The sequence below is a fragment of the Aulonocara stuartgranti genome (genome assembly GCF_965226115.1).
Source record: "Aulonocara stuartgranti genome assembly, chromosome: 9".
Lineage (NCBI taxonomy): Eukaryota > Metazoa > Chordata > Actinopteri > Cichliformes > Cichlidae > Aulonocara > Aulonocara stuartgranti.
Window position 1 is genome coordinate 24,104,085 of NC_138960.1, and position 22,594 is coordinate 24,126,678.

Genomic DNA, 22,594 nt, shown 5'->3' on the forward strand with positions numbered 1-22,594 from the left:
GCTGGGGTAATGTCTAAATCACTATTTGCCACTGGGCACCCTGCAGTTAGTGGTGCGCTTGAATTGACTTTGGTATAAAAACTCCCATCTCAAAAACCATTTACCCTAAGTATGGGTATTCATCAGGTTAAACATGGTGCGTACAACCATGTACAACTGTAAAAACACAGACTCTAGAGTTGATTTTATTAATAAAAGAAGGACATGACCTTGAACGACCCGCCTTTGCCTCCAAAACACCGAGTATACTGTATCCTACTTGCGACTTTCGAATAAATCAAGGTTCGGATATGTGTCACCATTTCTTCCTTTTGATAAAGGCATTGCTGTGAGAATCTCCTAGGTTTTTCCTGCATGCCTGGTTGTAATTAATGTCACCTTTCACAGGGTCTGGACACTGCGCAGTTCAAGGGAAATGATGACTACAAAGGGCTCTTTCAGCAGCTGAGAGCCTTTCCTAGTCTGACCTAAATCTCCTCCTTCTCCGCTCCCCGCGTCTTTACTGCTTCATAGCAGCTACTCAGAAATTCAGCCCTCATTCGGCTTTACGGGGAGCAAAAATGCACATCTGGTCAGGTAAATACACGGCCCTCAAGGGGGAAGTAAAGCTCCAGAGGCTGTCGGCAATAAAAAGAAATGGGATTTGATAAGAAGGTGAGAACTTGGATAAAATCTAGGGCTCAATCTAAGGTGGATATTTTATTAAGTTTCTAGATGGTAAACATATAGTCATGTAAGGGGTAAAAATCATAGTTTTCACTGGATGTTTTTTTTCCTCTGTAAGCTGTGCTTTTAACACCTCCCCTCTCTGTTCTGTCATCAGTCTTCTAAGCACCATCTGTACCACTTCCATGAAGTTGCATGTACATGTTTACACTTAGCCCCTAAGGTAAACTGAACCACATTTGCACTGATATACATCATCACACCGCGCCCAAAACACTTCGGGGCTACTCCCTGTGCAGAGGAGTACTTCAGTCCAAACCAACCATGATGTGATGCGTCCAGACTTGAACTGATAAAGCGATAAGACAATGAAAGCTTGTATGCAGTGGTAACTACATCCAGACTTTCTACAATCTACGAGGAGACTTTTTGGTTTTCTCTCTGGACAGCGAGTGCTTTAAATGAAAGAATGTGCTTTCAGCTGCTCCATTATTTCCTACGAGGTCATCAAAGTGGATGGATTCACATGGTATGCCAGATGCAACCATCACATTTACCCACACTTATGACCTCCTGAAGCTGGGTTTGTGTCTCCTTTCAGGGTCTCGTGAGACTCATGAGGCAATGTGTTGACTATACCGCAGCATACTTTAGTAGATTAAATGCAAAATTAGAGTAAATGTGAAAACATTAATTTTTCAGTATTCAGGGTTTTTTTAATTGAATTAGACAATAAGTTAAAAAATAGTTTGCTGAGTTTCAAAATAAAGTCACTCATATCTGTCAGAAAAAAGGAAGAACATTTTGCAGAAATATTTTCAGTAAAGCAAATCAGTGTTGCCAATATTCAGTACAGAAAGAAGGAAAACCTTTCAAGTAAAAATGACACATCGATCTTCATTTAGCTTGAATTCTTAATGAATTCTGCTCTCTTTGCTGTGCAAAATTACAGTGCACAAGTTCTTTTAATGGGGCACAAACCAAATGGAAATGTAATTAAAAAATCACAAATAAAACCTTGACTGACTCAGGGTAGAAAACAATGTAACTTACACTGCAGAAACATGATTATTAGCACCAGTAGTAACTTTTGAAGCAATACGCAAGTTCAGTCACATTTTACCTGAAACACAATTTTATACACAATGGTCATCTGCACAACCTCACACAGTAGAGCTAATTGCTAGCAAATCAACCAGGGTGGATGAATGATTGTTACCATGACAGAGCAATGAAAATCATGACAATCTACAGCATAGACGATTTCCTGAAAGATTTTTGTTTTGAATCAAAAAATGAAGCAGTAATGTGACAGAAATCCTTACCCTGCTAGCTTGGTTTTTGTTTCAATTTGTGTATCAAAACTGTTAATTGCCTTTGTTACTTCCCTGGCCTCTCTATTCTCTGTCTGACAGAGGTTATTTGAATGCAACTTTTTCAAGATTTTAAAGCATCTGCTTTAAAAAAAGAATCGCATCAGAAGAACAGCTTGTGCACAAAACTTCAAATCATACAACCAAACAAAAAAAAAATTGGATGAAAAAAAGCGAAGCGTGGTTGAAAGACTTGACATCATAAGGCCGTCAGGTAGTTCAAGGATCAATAAAGGACACTGCAATATAGCGGGTGCCGCCGGTTGTGGGTAGGCCTTCATGCAGGTGAGTCAGTCGTCCCGGGTGCATGAAGCTCCAGCCTTTCCTCGGTGATTCTATGCTACAGTTATACCGATGGAAACGGCAACCCCCTCCCTAAAAAAAGTAAATTGGATTTATAATTGTGAAATAAATCACTGGGTTAACAATACTCATCAGACAGATTATCTAATTGGAAAGCTTAAAATAAAATCTACATTTAAAAAATATATATAACAGCTATAATATTAGTGTGACTTATGCCCCATAATACAAGTCCTTACCTGAAAGTCTATGCCTTTGTTATTGAGAGCAATGTTAATGGTGAAGGTAGAGGAGTCATGGTGGGGCCTCAGGTAGGCTTGTCTCTCAGGAGTGTATTTTACAACAAAGTTCATCAAAGCATAACCCTGTGACAAAAGGATAGAAATGCATTGGCTGACAGTACTGATGTTACCTTCAAATAAAGAATTATGCTTACAATGTGTTTACAATATGGTAATACTATTCTAATAAGTGAACCTGTCCACCAGTATTACTTTATTATTATAAGGTTACTATCACTTTAAAATCTGTATAAAATTTTTTTAAAATACATGGATGTCGCCTCCAGCTCGCACTGGAACGGTTCGCAGCCGAGTGTGAAGCAGCGGGAACGAGGATCAGCACCTCCAAATCTGAGGCCATGGTTCTCAGCCGGAAAAGGGTGGAGTGCCCACTCCGGGTCGGGGATGAGTTCCTGCCCCAAGTGGAGGAGTTCAAGTATCTCGGGGTCTTGTTCGCGAGTGATGGGAGAAGGGAGCCGGAGATCGACAGACGGATTGGGGCTGCAGCTGCAGTAATGCGGACGCTGCACCGGTCCGTGGTGGTGAAGAGGGAGCTGAGTGTAAAAGCGAAGCTCTCAATTTACCGGTCGATCTACGTCCCTACCCTCACCTATGGCCACGAGCTGTGGGTAGTGACCGAAAGAACGAGATCGCGGATACAAGCGGCAGAAATGAGCTTCCTCCGAAGGGTGGCTGGCCTCTCCCTTAGAGATAGGGTGAGAAGTTCGGCCATCCGGGATGGGCTCAGAGTAGAGCAGCTGCTGCTCCACATCGAAAGGAGCCAGCTGAGGTGGTTCGGGCATCTGACAAGGATGCCCCCTGGGCGCCTCCTGGGTGAGGTGTTCCAGGCATGTCCCACCGGGAGGAGGCCCCGGGGCAGACCCAGGACACGCTGGAGAGATTATATCTCTCGGCTGGCCTGGGAACGCCTTGGTATTCCCCCGGACAAGCTGGAGGAGGTGGCTGGGGAGAGGGAGGTCTGGGCCTCTTTGCTTAGGCTGCTGCCCCCGCGACCCGGCCCCGGACAAAGCGGATGAAGATGGATGGATGGATGTCAATTTTATTGCTAGCAAGTTCTGATAGTGTTTCCAGTATAATATTATAGTATTCCTACTAGACATACATACAAAGGCATATGTATGTTTCCTACTACAGTTTTTAGGGCCACTGAAGATTGGTGAAAAAAATGAGGGAAGGGGAATCGTCTCAGAAATTTGCCACTTTAATCTTGAAGCTTTGCCTTTTTTTCCCTCATAAATAAATGCACCTTATTGTCTTTCTGATCTTCAGCGGCCCTAAAACGGTATCATAGTTTTCCCTAGTTTCTGGGTACTTATTACCAAATGACTTAAATTTCAGTGTCACATTAAATTATTATAAACACTGTTGACACAAGAGATTAGTTGGATTACTAAGGGGTAATAACTTAAATTTTCCATATTGGCACCTTTTTCTTTCCACCTTACTACCCCATTATTACCATTATTACCACAATATTAACGAGTGGTGATGGGAAATTCTACCAATTTGTCATCCAATGGAAAATTTGTCATCAGTTGTTAAGATTCACATCAGAATCACAAACATAAAAATGAATAGCAGGTCAGCAGCTCATTATATGATTAAACTTTTCTGCTGTTATAACTCAGCTTTTACTAGAAAAAGGTCAGATTCACACAAACCTTTGTGTAATAGCCAGAGAAAACTTTTAACGTGACAGGTGATATGAACTCTCGGATGAAATGCAGCCACTCTTTCTCAAACCCAATTTGCTTCATGTGAATGTCATCTGTCGGCACAGTCTCATAGCCTCCAGCAATCCGCTTGTCCTGAGAAAAAGGAGAGAAACAGAGCCCGATGCAGTGTGACTAACGATGGAACAAATGACCTACTATCCTCAAAGTGTGTGTCCACAGTTTTCAAAGTGATGGTGATTGTGATGATGTGCATGTGTTATTTTTTTTTAAACCACAGGCTGTTCTGTTGTCTGCCTGTATGAGACTTAATGACCCATCCAGCTCAGTCGTCTCTCAAACAGAGTCAAAGTATTTGTAATATATTAATCTCCCTGGCCAACTTTGAGCCACTGGGAATTAGACACCATTAAACTAAAACACAGCTGGGGTTTTTTGGTTGTATTCAAATGGCCAACCTTGTGATGACAGCACTAAAATAATTTTTCACTATATGCATTAATCATAGTTGCATGTGTGTAACTTTCTGTGTCATACCAAAACATAACTTTGACATTTAAAAGCTAGCAAGCTAACCAAGAATAGTCTGTTTGATACTTGTTACATCTGGATGCCATTTAACCCACAAACAGTGAAAGAGTGCTTAGAAGTATCAGCAATAGTTAACTCAGTTAATTTATGTAAACTTTTGGGGTAATTTCAAAAATCTAAATTTCTACTGTATAATTTAAAAAAAATCAATAAACCTTTTAGTCATGCTAGTGGTGTTAGCAAATGGTAGCATGCCCTCACACTATTGTTGTGAGCTAAAGCTGGTGCTGCACATAACCAGCCATAACCAGCTTCACTAGCAGGCTTTTTAATCATTATTAATGATGGGAAGAGTGTCTTCTTGTTTCTGGCAACACACAATGGGTATTTGTCATTATATAACATAAATGAAACCATCAGTTGATGAATTTAAAGTACACTGGTTGTATTTAGCCCTAAAAAACTTTAAGATGTTAAGCAAGATAAAGCAGACATATCAAACTATAAGTACATTTCAGTTTTCCCAGCACATCTGTTATGCTAACTAAATTAACTTAGGCTACGTTCACACTGCAGGTCTTAATGCTCAATTCCGATTTTTTGATCAAATCTGATTTTTTTTGCCTGCTTGTTCACACTACAAATAAAATGTGACAGCAAACGCACTCTAGTGTGAACGCTCAAAGCGACCTGCATGCGCGAAAGAAGACGTCACACACAACAAGCTGTGTTTAGATGCATACCAAACAATATTGTTTGACTGATGGCCCTTAATATAAAGACTTCAGACTTTACGTTTCCCAATTTTGCTTTAAGTTATAAAGTTATTTTGTTATTTACATTTGGCCTAATAATTATCCTTATTGCTGTTTTAAAGAGGAGCGGTGCTTCAAAGGATAGTTGCAGATTTCTGTCAGAATCTACAGATTATACAGTACAAATAAAATTTTCACGTTTCTCCAACGTTGTCTTCCCAACAGTTTCACTAACATCTACACTGGATGGCCAGGAAGCGTTCATGATGACTTCTCGGGGGCTGATAATTGGCGTCTGTCTTGTGTCAGTGACGTAAAAGACGGATTTAATGCGACATGACCGTTCAAACAGCAGTCGCTTTCTAAAACATCAGATATGTATCGGATTCAGTACCACATTCGAAAGTGACCCAGGTTGGATTTGAAAATATCGGATTTGTGCTGTTCACACTGTCATACCATGATCGGATATGGGTCGCATAGGGTCAAAAAAAGTCAGATTTGATGCGCTTTCGCCTGCAGTGTGAACGTAGCCTTAATCTTTGCCATCTTCTTTCTTATCATAGTGCTGAATTTTTACGTTCTATACTTTTGGATACATTTAATGTATTTTTTGTCCCCGTGGTGAAGAGGTCAGTGGTTGCATCTCAGTGCCTGGCCTCTCTAATAAATAACCTTTGCTTTTTGGCTCATACTTCTAAACTGAATCCAGTACCACTGATATTTTATTATGGTTGTCACCTTATTAAAATGTGTAAACATAAAACACAGAAAGAATAAGAAGAGCACTGTGCCTGTAGTGTGACGATTACACTTAGCACTTTATGTTCAGTGAAACTGAGCTAACAATACACACCTGGTGTTTGCCTCCAGACCATGAACCGTAATGCTCCATCTCCTCGACTAGTTCATCACAAGCCTTCTCTGAAAAGACTGCGAACCAGAACACATCTGGACATGGCTATAAAACACGCACACACATATTGACACACAAAAAGAGGCCACTGAGAATAGACTTGAATAACACCTTCATGTTGAGCTCTAGTAACTGTAATGTAATACCCAGATATGGTAAAACCAGATGTTGGGATTTTTTTTGCTGCGACATTATGTCATCCCATTTCCCCCCTCGGTCTGTATCAGTATGTTGAAGACATACAGATACACATGTATATATACAAACCTGCTCCAAGTAGTTGTCAGTGAAAATTCGAGTGTAGTTTGAGTGGATATATTTCTCTTTCCAGTCCTGCAAGCAGAAAGTACTTCAAATTAGTGCCCATTTTTTGAACTGTTTTCTGACCTGCATACCTCACAGAGCTAATCTCATCTCCCACAGGGCAGATCCCAGCTTGTCAAATACAGTAGTAAATCATCAGCCAGGAGCCTTATCACACCAAAGTCATTATTCCAAAATTGTCTCACATTTGTAATCGTTCCATTATTGTTAATAACCTTTACAGGTGGCTGTTGTTTATCTCAGCTATTCAGAAAAAAAAAGCTTTTTTGTGGTTGAAGGATAATGAGAGATCATAATGACTTACCACAGGGTTTTCAAATATCTGCCACAAGTCATTGTTGTAATGAGAAATGTTATAATTGGCTGTGGAAATGAGCCTCCCAAATTCGTGACGGTTGGTTATGTACATGAAGACTCCCTGCAGCAAGCAGGAGAAAGTTGAGTAAGTTTCGATTTACTTGTCTACATAATCATCATGCATGCAGTATTAGAACACATGAATACTCATGAGTAGTTATCACTGGCAATGAAACTGACAAACTGATACTTGTGGCAAACTACTAAAAGCTTCATTTGCACAAAACTGAGAATATAGTTGGATTTAAGTGTGCTTAAACACACTGAAATCATTACTGAACTCTATGTTCAAACAGACACAGATGTCATATAAATAATCTTAGATTATTTATGGGTGTTGGGGGAGGGTCCTAGAGGGTTGGGAACTGGATAACATGGGGCAGGAGAGGAGTGGGAGAACAGGAACAGAGGGGTGCTAGGGAGGTCGGGACAAAGCAAATCCAGGAATTATATTCCCTCTAAAGTGAAGCATGGGGAGGGAGATGTGTAGGAGTGGTTTGGACTTACTATCAGACTAGGCTTTGTGCTTGATGAAGATGAATGAAAAATTAAGGATAGTTTTGCAATCTCTTTGCACAAGATTCCAAATTGCTAATGTACAAATGCATTCTGTGAAAAACTGTGATTTGCACCAGATGTTTAGCATGACTGCGGGAAAAAATAGTTTGAGCCTAGTCTGAGATTAGTCAGTGTGTTTAGAAAGAGCAGCTGGTAACATGTGTGTGATGTAGGGTTTGGTTGTTTAGGGTAAAGCATCAGGACAGGGGAACTGCGCACTGTGTGAACTTTTTTGTCTCCTCCGTGATCTCCTCTTAGAAGCAATCATAAAAACATAAAAGATTATGAGTCTTTCTCTGTCTGACTGAGATCATTTTACTTTTAGACCTAAAGTTATCACAAGCAAAAAGTCAACATCAATTTTCGAAAAGTTGCCGGTCATCTTAATTTCTTATGCAACAAGTAGGCAACTCAGTACGAATTTATTAAGAATTTGTAACTGCGCATTTTCAAAAAACAAAACCTCCAATACTAAATTCAGTATAAGGGAAAATTTATTTCTGTACCTAAAACTATGCATGCTACATGGCTTAGATTGGTTTCTGAGTGCTAACCCATTGGAAATGGATGTTTCAGAAAGCAGAGTAGTCAAAACAAATGGAAACCTTTGGGGGCCTGAGCATATGGAATGATTCCGGAGAAGGGGAGTCTTTTTCTCTGTGACTGGTCTAAAATAAAGGAGAAGCATCATGTAAATAAGGTGACATTAGTGAATTCAAAATAAAAAACAGGGTGACAGAGGAAGTACATATGTCACACACATAGGAATTCAGGAGGAGAGGAAACACGCCTGCATGAAAAAGAAGCAAGATTCCCTCTGAAGCTGATGTTTTTGTAGGTTAACATGGGAGCAATGCATGCTGGGGGAGCAGGCCAAGCAAACCAGACAACATACACTGTGTTTGAATCAGACGCCGCAGCTGCCAAGTCCAAGTGACGCAAAGCAAGACTAGGTAACAAGTTCACAAGTGAAAAGGAAAAAAAACCCACAAGAGACAAGACCCTTTCTGTCTGGTAGCCAGCCAGGCATCGGTTGTACTGACTGCGCTCAAGACGTAAGGTTAAAAGAAAGTAAAGGATGATGGGATACAAGTGTAGCAGAGAACCTCGCACGACCAAAGAGACACTGTAAACACAGGACGGTCATGACTTGCTGACGAAGACACTCATACATACTCATACATACAAACACTGATACTTGCCAGTCTTTGGTTTCCGTTGAGCTGTTGACTTTTGTTAGTAGCAAATTCATTGCTTAACCAAACTAACTATCATAAATATACCTAAAGTTAGTATGACCTTATACATTCTTGTTGCTAAATTAATCTTAATATTTTACGGACAGTAGTGCTAATAGAGGAATCCTTAAAGATGGCGGTTGTTCCTTCTTACCATGTCTCTGGCATTTCTACATAAAGCCATATCTGGGTCCAGTTTTTCCAGAACAAAGTAGTTCCTTTCTTTCAATTCATTCCTTAAGGCACTGCCCTTGACCAGGTATACATGTGCCATGTAAGGAATGTTCCACACACCCCTAGAAACAACAAGACATAAAGACAGGAAGTGCTTATTTTGTATTAATCCAGTATGTATGTATGTAAGAATGTATTCTTACAGTGTGCAGTAGTGAACTGTGTGGTAGAAAAGAAAAAAAAGCTCAGCATATTCATTTAGAATCTTTTGAAACTTACATAACAACCATTTATTTTCTGCATGCTGTCAATCTGAGTTCCAACTGTTGTGGGTGAATAAGTGTTTCCGTGCAATCTTAGAGCAAATCTAACTTACTAACTTACTTTTAAGCAAAGTCAGTCAGAAATAAAAGTTTAACTTAGTGTTTTTCTCATCAAATCACTTTTCTGACTCTTCACATAGGCCTTCTAAGTTAGCAGGTCTTATTTTTTGTGGCTAAACATGAAGGAAAATAGTTCCAGCACAACGGTGCAAGATTTATTCATAGTTACGGACATGCTCAGAGATCCAGTACCCACATTTGCTTTGTGAACCATGAAATGCAAAGCCATAACTTTGTTTACCCTTATTGCTCTTGTGACTTACACGCGTTTCCTCTGCACAATGTCAACATAATCTTCAGATCGGGCGTAATACCCATCCAGACTCAAGGCTCCCCAGAAGTTGGACCACAGCTTGCCGTGACGAGTGACAAGGGGGCCAATTATTTTTCTGTTGGAAAGTGAGAGACGGAGTGAAGAGATGGTAACTCTGTCAGGGCAGTTAAAACTCAGTGAAATCTCCCAAGCAGGCAGCCACCTATTGCACCAGACCACTTGCCACTGGGGTAAGGCCTCTATCTAAAGTCTCAACCTCTAGCTGGATAGTATACTTTATATTACACTGCAAAGTCAGAAACAGATCACAGAAAACCACGATTCGAACCACACCAGTACATCATGCTGGACTCAATTCAAAGAAGTATACTTTCTTTCTGTTAAATAAACTGGGAAAAAGTTTGCAAAATAACACCACCATAAATCACAGTGTGGGTTCGTATATATACTGCAGTATGCTAATGGTAAACTTTCTTGGTTGAGATAAATTGGACTTTTGCTCCCACAACCTCTGTGCCAGCTGAGAATTCCCATGCTGTCTTTAAATATCCGTAAACGCCAGTCACAATACCATGCCACGGCCACAGTGACATCTAGTTTATGGGAAGGTTTCTTTAAGATCGTGAGCTGCAGAAGGGCAAAAAGAGGTTGAATGTTTGTTTTTTGTATAATGCAAAGTGGCATTTCTGAGTTAGTTCAATAGACTCTTTTGCTGTATCCATGTGGCCAGAGAAAAACAGGAAGCCAACGCAGCCTATTTTAAAACTTTAATTCACTCAGCTGTAATGTTCCTGTGGTTTTGCCACTTGCGGGATAAACTAAATGGTTCAATGATCACAACAGCTACCAAGAAGGTCCAAACAGGCTCAGTTGTGGCTTCTATTCCAGTTACTGTGTGATTACCTGTTTTGCTCAATGAGGAGCTTCAGTGTCTGTCTGTTGGTCAGCATGACATCAGAATCTATGCTGAAGTAGTAGTCGCATGTGGCATCCTGACGGCAAAGATCCCTAATGAAATTAAAACACAGACATGGCGGAGAAAATGATTTTTTGTTTTCCAACCCAGAGCTGATTACGGTCAATAAAAGGCTTGGAATTAATCACTGTCACGGCTTTAGATTTATCAGCGTCAAAGTATAAGGTGTAATTTTCAATGGTGGAGTCTGACTCTTGCTATCTTTAAACCTCCAGTGGATAAGGAGATTTCAGAAAATTAGAGACTCCTAATAAACCTAAGACTTCTTCATTACAGGGCTGTGCTGACCAATGCTTCCCGGCATGCTGTGCCTAAACGTTTTGGTCCAAATAAAGCTGCAGTTTACACCTGAGTGTGTGAGTTTGTGAATCCTTACACATTGCCGAGGATTTTAAATCAGTCACAATGCAGCCTGGAAAAAAAATAAGTCAATGAATTTAATTTAGCAACATTTACAACCTTCTTGAGGACAGTCTCAGTCTCCATCAGAGGTTTGTAGATGCTTATGACACCTGCTAAACTATGAGAAGACATTTTGGATTGGTCCTCCTTAAATAATTGTTTTCCTTCTACAACAATTCCTTTATGATGAATTGTAGATAGATGTGAAGAGTTCAGACTTAGTTGTAGAAATCCATAATGTCAGAAGGAAAATGGAATTGCATGCTAAAAATCAAGCATGCCCAAATATAAAGTATGGCAGAGGGAGCATTATGTTTGGGGCTGCTTTTCAAAAATAGGGTCTAAGGCTTCACAGATAGAGGAAGGAAATAATTAAAAATAAAATTTAAAAAATCAAAAACATTAGAATGGCTGAAAATTAAGAAAATTCATATTTTTGAATTACCAAGTTGCTGGCCTTAGCCTGACTGGGATGCTGAAGAGGGTTGACAGTTACAATAAAACATACCCTGCCTTGACATCCTTTAGAACGATAATTTACAAAATAAACATTATGTTATAGTTAAAAAACTTTAGACTTTAGAGCATGAACCCATTAAGAAAGAGCTTACTAAGACTTAAATAACTCGACTTTATTTTCTGTAATAGGAGTGGACCCCTACTACCATCTTTTATCTAAAAGCAATTATATTGATAGAGAGGGGAAGCTCACAGCCCACATTTCCAGTTTCCTTAGCACCTTTTCCCAGGTTTGACTGTGAATGATATTCAGAAGCAAAAACTACAACTGTTTGCCTGTTATTAGTTTAGTCATATTATGTTTATCTGTAAATCTGTGATTTAGCTGAACCTAAGACCACGTTTTATGAGTAATCAATACAGAAAGACTACAAAGCAGCACCAAAGGTGTATTTGTCTCTCTGGTTATTCTTAATACAGACCTTGAATGCACTGAATTATTCATGCTTCTAGCAACAAAGATGACCGTTTTCCCAAACAGAAACCATGAAAACTCGTTTAGAGGTTTTGAAAGTATTGCATGGTTAATCAAAGTCAGAAAACACCATATCCTTTATAATCATTCAAAAATTCTAAGAAACTTCAGATTCTGAGAAATGATACATTTATAATAGTTATACATACATTGCCATATTCCTGGCCTCTCCTTGGCTCAAATTTTCTTCTGGTCCCACAACTTTGAAACTGTTGAACACATTCTTGTTCTCTTCCCAGAACCTCTGGATGTGCTTCTCGTGGTAAACCTCCTGAGCAGGGAGCCAATATTAATGGATTAACAGAGACACCACATACTGTGTAAGGAGCCATGTAGAGATCTAGGAAGGAAAAAAAAAAACTGCACATGCAGCTGCATGTACTCACATTGTTGTGGACAAAGAGTTTGAGTTTATCCTTTGGGTAATCCAGGGTCAGCAGTCGCTGAAAGAATTCAGGAAGAAATGGAGTTGGCTGCTCAATGAATACTCCAACCAGCACATTTGGATACTCCTGTTTAGATTCGAAAGAAAGACATATTGTTTAGATTTCATAAAAGTGTCCCTGGCAGTGGAAGACTTGTTTAAAATAAATCATGGATGATTTTGACATTTCATTTCTCACATAAGCAAACCATGAAGCCAATACATCCATATTGTTTAGATTTCATAAAAGTGTCCCTGGCAGTGGAAGACTTGTTTAAAATAAATCATGGATGATTTTGACATTTCATTTCTCACATAAGCAAACCATGAAGCCAATACATCTAAGATAAGATAAGATAAGATAGAACTTTATTAATCCCTCGGGTGGGTTCCTCTGGGAAATTCGACTTCCAAAAAGCACAGCAACGACCGAAGTTACAGTTACAGAATTGTTATATATATATATATATACACACACACACACACACACACACATATATAAATACAGAGACAAATATAAATAAAATATACAAAGGGGATAAATAGAATAAATAGGAATAAAAAATAAAAATACAAGTGAATTGCACATTTCAAGTATTGAGTCTATTGCACTGTTGACTATTTACAAAAAGTATTGCACAAGGTATTGTACAGTGAGGTGAAGAGGCACTACAGCTTAGTTGTTCCCCCCTCCTTTGTCCTCCTGTTTCCCCTCCCTCTCCCCTCCAGAGAGGAGTTAAACAGTTTGATGGCGTGTGGGACAAAGGAGTTTTTAAGTCTGTTAGTTCTTGTCTTGGGGAGAAGCAACCTGTCACTGAACAGACTCTTCTGATTGTTTATGGCCGTGTGCAGAGGATGCCCAGCATTGTCCATAATGTCCATCAGTTTCTTTAATGTCCTTTTCTCTGCCACTGTCACCAGAGTGTCCAGCTTCATGCCGACCACAGAGCTAGCCCTCCTAGCTCCTAGCTGTGTCACTGCATTAACTCTATTTTCTTGATTTGACTTTAGAATTGTGCCTTGACTATTGTCTTTGCAGAATTTGGTGCTGGCTTTAACATTTTAAATATGTTGTTAACACATTGCAAAACCCTTGGCATTAATTTCCTGAACATCTTCCATCCTGACCAGCTGATATGTTGTAATCTAATGAAGTGGGTAACCAAAACCACGGTACAAACACGTGCACAAAATGATTCCGCAGAAAGTTGAGGAAATAAAGATAAAATGGAAAAATTAAGCAATAGAGAAGAGAAGAGCAAAGACTTTCCCATGACACTCAGCTCCAGCCCACACAGCTCAGTCTGGACTCTTGATCCTCTTGACCAGTTCATGGCAAAGGTCTGGGCCAAGGATGAAAAGAGATCCGAGAAGAACCATCTAATTTGCAAGTTCCGCAATGACTGTGTTTTAGGCACAAGAATGGGAGCTCATCCATCAAGGCAATGTGAGCTTAAATTGTCACAGAAAAGCAGGAGCAGACAGAAACATTAAAACGAAAGCAAAAAGTTACCCTTAGCATTTCTTATAGCAGAGAAAAGCAACACCCAACAGTAGAAACAGTTAAAGAAAAGCAATGAAGTGGCCTGGGTGGGATTGTTTGGTCTTTCGTGGTGTAACTCTCAGTGTCATTGCAGGGCTTAATTTCAATCTCAAAACACAAGTACACTAAAAACCAACAAGTACCTCCTCCAAACTGGGTTTACCCCACAGGAAAGGCCTGGACAGTATGACCAAACTTTCCACATGACCTGAGCTCCCACCAGTTTCTGTCCCACATAAACAAAGGGGCACAGTGGAATGAAATGTCCTTTCTAATGTGCCTATTATTGAGAAGGAGTAGTGTTTTCTTCATTCACTGTGGAAGGTCACCAATAGCAACTTTCACAGTGATGCCTTTCATGTAGCTTGGTTTGTACTGAATCGGCTCCAGTTAAACTATTGAAGTGTATCCATGCAGCATGTTGGATTACAGCAATTTTATTTGTGTAATGTGAAAACATCAATTTTAGTGAACAGTAAAAACACATTTTGCTCTACAATAGACAGATTTTCCTCAAACTATTTTTAAGGTAAAAATAAATAAAGATGAACTGAGATCTTGTGTTGGTTACAGTGTTCGCCTAGAGGACCCAGAAGTAAAGTTTGGCATCATTCTTGACAGACGTAACCACACAGCAATAGACATTTCCTATTGCCTGCCATTCCTGCCGGCTATACGTTGCCAGCCTGGGTTGAACTCTGTGACAAATTTTCAGTACAACCACTGTAAGTTACTATTGTGGATAAAACCCACAGTGCGGCGCATGCTAAAAGACAGCCTGGTCGACAGTGACACCCCTTTAAATGAGCCCTTCAGAAAACCTCAAAAGCCATATCCTGCACCGCAGATGTGCAGTGCTTCCTCTTGCCCAAGTAGTTCCCCTTGCACTTATGCTCTTTTAAAATGGTCCAGAAATGCGGAATGGGCACATAACCTATTATCGCTGGAAAGACAGTGGAGTACCAACAGAATTGCTTATCTGTTGAAATACGGAAAAAAATCTGGGATCTTCAACTACTGTCTAAACAGTCAGTGATACATGGGTGGTTGATGTTGGGAAATGGGCTGTATGTGTCATCCTTTCCGGAGTCCAGAAGAGAGGATGAAGAAGAACTTTCCACAGCAGCTATTTCAAAGCAGACTAAAAAAGGATGGCAAGTAGATGGAAAAAAGCAGTCTGGTGCACCTACTTTTAACTGAGAAAAGTCTACGACGTCATCATCACAGTGGCTACAGCCGTGTTCATAGTTCCATGCATTGGGAACATAGTTGGCCAGATAGTTCAAGTACATCTGCAAGAAAAAAGCATTCAAAGTAAATAAAAGACTTGAGACAGCTGAGGTCACATTCTTATGATATGTTTGAAAATCCTAACCTGGAATACAACTGTGGACGTAAAGATTTATTGTACGACTGTGTCATGACTGGACACATTCACTTGCAGGTCAGACTAAAGGCCACAGAGTGATGTGTCGTCTACAGAAGCCAAGGCTTGGCAACAATGTTATCATTCTTCATAACTTTCAACATATTGTTAGCACAACCATTGCTGCTCTGTATTTAGTGTGAGAACGTGTAATTTACCGGTTGCTACCGTTTGCCAGTCTGTTATTGCAGACGTTAACGCCATGATCATGTAGCTGTCACAAAACTCAACTTGGCGAGATAACTGGGAAATAAAATGAACTAATGGTCTGACAACTCGCTAGTCAGCTCATACTGTGATCTCTCATTAAAAGCTTTTCTTTCAGCTGTTGAGCCCTCTGGGAAGAATGACTCAGTAGTTTGGTGGGTTTGGTTCTTTAACAGGGAAGACCAAACATAAACAGTTGGCCAAAAAATGAGACAGGAGAAGGAAAAGACCAGAAGAAAAATCAACAGAATTATAGCGGGCATCCTGCTTTTTAGTTTCCTCAGCTCTACACCATGATGTAGAATTGAGTGATGGCAAAAACAAAATGAGAGTATTGTAGCTATATTCACTGCCCTTTATGCCTAGGTAACTAGCAAGTATCACGTTACCAGTAAGTAGAGTCAAATTTATACAACGAACAGAACATCAGCAGCAGTGATGAATGGTTGCTGGATAAAATCTAAAAGTCTAAAAGGCCAACAGAAACTCATTTGCAAATGGCAGGAAAGAGTTTGATAATTACATTCAAGGTTAGTGTCATAGGTCAGGATAATTATCTTAAAAGTATCTGTTCTGTCCCTTAAGTAGGCTACATTAGGTGTGTCCTTGACTGCAATTTCTTGCTCACTTTGGTGTTTCCGTTGCCATGGACAACTACTGGCAGAGAGTCGTACGCCGTGTTTCTAACTCTCACTCTGTCCGTTCCAAACTTGAGAAGCACTTCATCTGCCAACAAAAAGGGGAACACAAGACATTTTAGGCCATATTTTGAAAGCTGACATACTACATGGGCAAGAGCTGCGAGGATTTAGAACTTATAAACTGCAAATCCTACATGTTCACTGAAAGTAATCCACAGATTGGCGGCAGCACCAACATCAAATGTTGGTTTAAGTGTTTTTTTTGGTTGTTGTTTTTTTGCCACTTAGACATCCAAGACAGAGTTTAAATTATAAAGATTCAGAGATTATTCAATTAGAAAATAAAATATCTTTAAATTCTCACCAACAGCCCCGTTCAGGTTTTGAAAAATCTGGCACTTGTGGTCCAAAGTCATATTGAGAGATTCCTGTAAGAAGACAAAGACCTACATTTAGCCATCCATAGCTATCCATAATTTAAAACACAGACATGTGTTTTAAATTAAGATGCTGCCATTGGGATTCAGTGGTGCACAGTTTACTCTTCTGGGTCTGTCTTCTCTTATTGCAATAACCACATCCAATTTGAACCTGTTGCCAAGCTGTGGAGCTCCCATTACATTACTAATTGAGACATGGCAGATGTTGATGCAGGCACGATCAAGTCACTGTGCCCGTGGTTAAAAAAACACAATGGAGACATGAACCAAGCCACAGATTTAGAGAATCTTTGCTCTCTTGGCAGGACTCACCCGCTGTAATGGGTCCAGGTATATTTTAGTGTAGAAGAGCTGGTCATCATCATTATCGTGAAGGTTCCACTGTGAAACTATTCTGTTTATGTACGGGGCGTAGCCAATTATACCTGAAAGTAATAAACAGTGTGAAACACAAATCCAGCAGTAAAAGATAGAGTGAGAAATGTTTACAGGCGTATACATGGCTGGTAGGCTGTTGTTGACAATTACAGTACAACTGCTGGCTCCGTGGTGTAGGTCGAAATACTTGGGAAGCCTGGACGTCTTAGCACAGAGTGTGACTTTTGGCAATAATCCCAAGCACACACGAGAAATAGCTAGGGACTTTCTCTTCCCTCAGAGTAATAATGGGTAGTAAGAAGGATCTTTGTGTTTAGAACAACACAACTTACTGCTAGCTGAGTTTCTGAAACTATATTTGGTGGTATCTTACACACTATAAATGCACATTCTCATGGCAATCTCTACTCCAGTTTCCCCCCCACGTCTCTTCTTTTCCTCACTGTGTTGCTCAAGGACAGTGACCACAATAACAGATTGCAGGGTTTGGCTGTGTTGCTGGTTTGCTCCATTTTGCATCCTATCATTTGAAAAAAGCCTCAGACACTGTAAACAAGTCGATGGACAGACATGACATAATCTAAGCGGCAGGAATGAGAGAAAAATGTTCAAAAGAAATCATATTTTATGTTTTTAAGCTTTTATTCCTGATAGCTAGTCCACCTCAAATGCTGCGAATTGCATGCCTGTTGGAAACGTTCAGTGTCTTGTACTGCTCTACTAGATGAGGCAGCATAAAACATTCTCAGGAATGAAAACACATAATATGAAACAACAGTTCACATTTTTTATGATATATATGCTTGGACAGACAGGGTTTAATGGCCAGATCCCAGGGATTTCGGGTAATTAGCTTTAACCATTAGTAGTTTTGTTAGTGTGCGTGACCCCTCACTCTACTTAAATAAACACATGCAGTCACACACAAACATAACCCTATCTTGACTGCATCTCAAAGACACTAGACTCTCTGTGACAAAGTATGCATCCAGATGCTATAAAACTTTCCCCAATGGTCACTTGGGCGGTAGCGTTAGGAACACAAACAAAGCCTACAATTTTATACAAACTGTGGCACATTCAGGGGCCCAAGACAAATCCACATGTCATGTCAATGACAATGAATGCTAAAAACAGCCTCTGATCAGTCTGAGACAGCCGGGCTCCAATATGGGAGGTCAGACCACACTGATGACCACAAGGAAGGCAGTAATTCAATGTCCTGAAGAACTGGCAGGATGCAAATGACCAGGCCATACGGCTTATATATGAGAGCATACTGTTACTGTTTCTTTCTTAAAAATGTCTGCATGAGTGCGCATATTCTGAACTGTCTTCCCCCTCTCTCATTTCACATCTTCAGGTGTGTATTCACATCCCCTCATGTAGCAGAGAGGATCATTACTAAAGAAAAGAAACCGCAGTATGCCATGGGATTCACCCACCTCCAGTGTACCGCAGACAGGAAATACCTGACGGAGCAAGATTACAAGGAAAATATAGTTGAATTTCGCAGCAAAAGATAATAATAATAATTAAAAAAACATTAAGTGGTATTGTATTTTTAAAACTAACACTGGGCTGCAGGTCTCGCAGCTTCTCCACCTCTCATAACTGTAGAACTCTGAAGGGCCAGTGCGGCTTAAATTCCCGAATTCCAGCCAGGCTTACAGGTCTTCAAACTTTGACAGCTGATGGTGGAATTTCAAAATCCCTTTGCACACATAGAAACTAGGTGTGTTTACAGTCAAGCATAAAATATCTAGGCACATAACATAAACACTGTGGGTAACATTGGAACCAGTTTCAGTGGAAACCATTGCCGTAATGATCCTAATATTGCCTTCAGATTTGCAGCGTCCAGTTGTCCAACACAAGGAACCATTCACCCTAACTAATACATTTTATTCTCTGGAGATGCCTGGATTTTGTCACTTAGGGTAAAACATGGGTGACAGGGTTGAATTAGAAACATTATGTTTACACAGGAGGTGCAGAGCAGCAGCAGAAAGAGAATGCCTTCAGGCAGAGTATGTAGTTGTGCTGAGTCTAATATACAATCCCTCTACTTGTGCATTTAAGAACACAGAAAAGAAGACCTCACATCTTTGTTTTCTTCTTTGAGTAAAATGCAAGCTGGTATACAGCTCGTGCAGACAGCTGGGTTGGTTAAAATAGAAGTGAATTGTTTCTGTCAGATGCATGCCAAACATGGGATTAAAAAACAAAGTTGCAATGCTTTTTGTGTAGATGTACCTCTAGGGAAGAGCTATTCTAGTCTTTTGAACTCACTTTCTTTAACCACAATTTATGGTTACTATTACTCCAAAGTCTCAGAGATTGGACTTGAACAAGTCAAAGCAGCTTTTCATATTCAGAACCTACCTCCAGAGTTGAGGTAGCGTTTCCCAGTGCGGACTAAGGGGTACTTGTCAGCGAGCTGTTTATCTGGCCATACCAGTCCCTCTGCAGCAAATAGCACCTTGTGATTGGCCTGCTGAAACTTCCTGAGAATTTCTTCTGGTCCCCCAGCAAAGATAAGATCATAGCTAAAAGGGAGGAGTGAAGACGAAATGCAACAGATCATTTAACCTTTCAACTTCATCAACATCTTTTTATCTTACATCTGACACACCTGCTAGGCTTCTACTTGCCTGAGACTGATAAACATCTCAATGTAAACAGTAGACATTCTTCAGGTGGGAACACTTGTTTAGCCAAGCACTGTGGATTGCACTGCTAGGCATTTCAAAAAATGCTGTGATTTGTCAGCCACCAACACACAAAAGCACTTTAACTGTGCTGACGCATGCATGGCCTATACAGTTCTGCGCCAGACTGAGGGGAAAATGCCCACCTCATTACATAAGCCTCATGGTGACTTGTTTAAAAGTATGCTATTACCCAAAGGTCAGATGTTTTAGTATGTGGAAAATCGTAATATTTCTGGTGATTTTATTACTTGGAGGTGTGAAATCATAACAATAAAAGAGGCGATTCATTTTAGTGACACCATTCCCAAAATAATTGCTTAATAAATATTTTCTAATAGATGTGGCTGTGATGAAGCCACACTCGTCTGTACTTGTGGGGATTTGACATGAACTAAATCCCATTTTTTATAATAGCTCGAGTTGTGCAATGACAGTTTATCACCATGCCAAGCAAAGCAATTGCAAAACAATTGTAACTATTCATGTAGTTTGCAAACCAAGAAAGGTGCAAAAGACAAATTTGTCCATTAAAACAATTGTCTTTTAGATTTCTTTCTCTGTATTTCTCGTATTTACCTAAACTTACTCAAATGTCTTTTCATGATGTTTAATTAACCATCACTGTAGTGAAATGCCAAATTGTTTTGCTACAATTCCAAACTTTGGTGTTATTGAACACTGTGTAATAATAACTAGTGAATATTAACTGCTGGTACCAAGAATTGTTTTAGGTTGCTAGACTCATCAACACAAACTAGCAGGCGAATGTAACCAGTATCTAACATAGCTTAAACAAGGTGCTGGAAATATTCCTTAGAGATTTTGGTCCATATTCACGTGATACCTAAATATCCACGATGTAAATATCCCATTTCGAAGGTGCTCTATTGTTACCTACTTACCATGAAGTAAGTAGAAAATTTGTCAATAACATTGTCATGATTTGAGCTTTGTGACATGGTGTGTTGCCATCAGAAAATGGGTTCACTCAGTTACAATACTCAGGTTGGCTGTGGCATTTAAATCATGCTCCATTGGTGCTAAAGAGGCCAAGGTATGTCAAGAAAATATTCTGTGCCCCATTACTGCACCAACATCCTGAACCATTGGTAAAAGGGATGTTATTTACACCCAATTCGGACTCTAGTATAATAATAATGGATTGGATTTATATAGCGCTTTTCAAGGCACCCAAAGCGCTTTACAATACCACTATTCATTCACTCTCACATTCACACACTGGTGGAGGCAAGCTACGGTTGTAGCCACAGCTGCCCTGGGGTAGACTGACAGAAGCAAGACTGCCATATCGCGCCATCGGCCCCTCTGGCCAACACCAGTAGGCAGTAGGGTAAAGTGTCTTGCCCAAGGACACAACGACCAGGACAGAGAGCCCGGGGATCAAACCGGCGACCTTCCGGTTACAGATGCGCTTCCCAACCCCCTGAGCCATGATTATTATCTGAATGTTGCACCAGAAATCAAGATATCAAGCATGTAATTAATTTGTTTTCCAAATTTGTTGAACCATTGCAAATTGTGGCCTCACTGGGTGACACCCAGTGTGGTCTTCTGCAGCTGTTGTCCAAATGCTTCCAGGTTCAGCATTATGCGCATTCAGAGAAGCTATCTTGCACATCTTGGTTGTTACCAGTGATCATTTCGAGGTTCTGTTGACTCTTCTGATCTCTGGCATTAACAAGGCATTTTCATTCAGAGAACTGCTACTCACTGGATATTTTCTCTTTCTCTGACCTCTATTTTGGACCTTTGTATGACCCAGACATGGTTGTGTGGGAAAATCCCATTAGATCAGCAGTTTCTAAAATACACCAGCCTGTCTGGCACCAACAACCTTGCCACGTTTAAAGTCACCTTTCCTTCCCATTCTGATGCTCACTTTAAACGTCAGCACATTGTTGTAACCATGTCTGCATTCCTAAATGCACTGAGTTGCAGCCATGTGATTGGCTGATTTGATATTTGTGCTAATGAGCAGCTGAACAATAATAAAGTACCCAGTAAAAAGTACATCTGGACATAGTTATGCAGCAATTACAGAAAACGTGTTATTCTCCTGTCTTATGAATTTAAAAATGGAAAAACCATTCCGTCCTGTCTTTACAAAGGTGTGAGAAAACACATTTATCAATTTATATTGTGCAACGTGAAACACTGAAGTGATTACTTCTATCTATGCATGTCTTTTTTTAAATGCATGTAGGCGTTTTGATTTTGAAAATTCAGCACATTTTTTAAAACGCACAAAAACACAGTGAATTACAGTTTAATGACTAAATTCATCAGAAGACAAAATATAGGCCTGTGATTGTAGCGAAGGCAGAAACTGTCAAAAAACCCGAGGTGGTCTAGCAGGATTATAGATGTTAAATTACATTTAACTGGCTCCTAATCCTCTGAAATGCAGAGGCAGTTGAATATACTACAATCACTTCCTCTAAAAGGAAAAAAAATACATTCCAATTACCTGTTTCAAGGGTGTGACAGCTCTGCACAGTAATTATGGTGAACATTATTCATGTCACATGGTATGGCAAGTATCATCGTCCGTTGCTCTATTTAAGGAAACGTGGCATGCAAAGCTCTTATTATTCTTAACCA

The 22,594-nt window shown here is 39.9% G+C and overlaps 1 protein-coding gene across 2 annotated transcripts in view; it reads right to left on the reverse strand.

Annotated features, from left to right (window-relative positions):
• Nucleotides 1-1,352: 1,352 nt before the first annotated feature.
• plod2 (procollagen-lysine, 2-oxoglutarate 5-dioxygenase 2) overlaps nucleotides 1,353-22,594 on the reverse strand; it is a 36,540-nt gene continuing 15,298 nt past the window's right edge. Inside the window, exons 4-20 of one of the 2 annotated variants that reach the window (XM_082546676.1) lie at nucleotides 19,644-19,807; nucleotides 17,193-17,305; nucleotides 16,805-16,868; nucleotides 16,428-16,525; nucleotides 15,357-15,458; nucleotides 12,586-12,711; nucleotides 12,349-12,470; nucleotides 10,731-10,835; nucleotides 9,817-9,942; nucleotides 9,151-9,292; nucleotides 8,364-8,426; nucleotides 7,148-7,261; nucleotides 6,787-6,852; nucleotides 6,460-6,564; nucleotides 4,306-4,452; nucleotides 2,582-2,707; nucleotides 1,353-2,414 (exon numbers count right to left, since the gene is read on the reverse strand). In XM_082546676.1, coding sequence (XP_082402802.1) covers nucleotides 2,259-2,414; nucleotides 2,582-2,707; nucleotides 4,306-4,452; nucleotides 6,460-6,564; nucleotides 6,787-6,852; nucleotides 7,148-7,261; nucleotides 8,364-8,426; nucleotides 9,151-9,292; nucleotides 9,817-9,942; nucleotides 10,731-10,835; nucleotides 12,349-12,470; nucleotides 12,586-12,711; nucleotides 15,357-15,458; nucleotides 16,428-16,525; nucleotides 16,805-16,868; nucleotides 17,193-17,305; nucleotides 19,644-19,807 — 1,939 coding nt within the window. In that variant the 3' untranslated portion in view covers nucleotides 1,353-2,258. The remainder of the gene's footprint in view (nucleotides 2,415-2,581; nucleotides 2,708-4,305; nucleotides 4,453-6,459; nucleotides 6,565-6,786; nucleotides 6,853-7,147; nucleotides 7,262-8,363; nucleotides 8,427-9,150; nucleotides 9,293-9,816; nucleotides 9,943-10,730; nucleotides 10,836-12,348; nucleotides 12,471-12,585; nucleotides 12,712-15,356; nucleotides 15,459-16,427; nucleotides 16,526-16,804; nucleotides 16,869-17,192; nucleotides 17,306-19,643; nucleotides 19,808-22,594) is intronic. The other variant, XM_082546677.1, reaches the window with a different exon arrangement.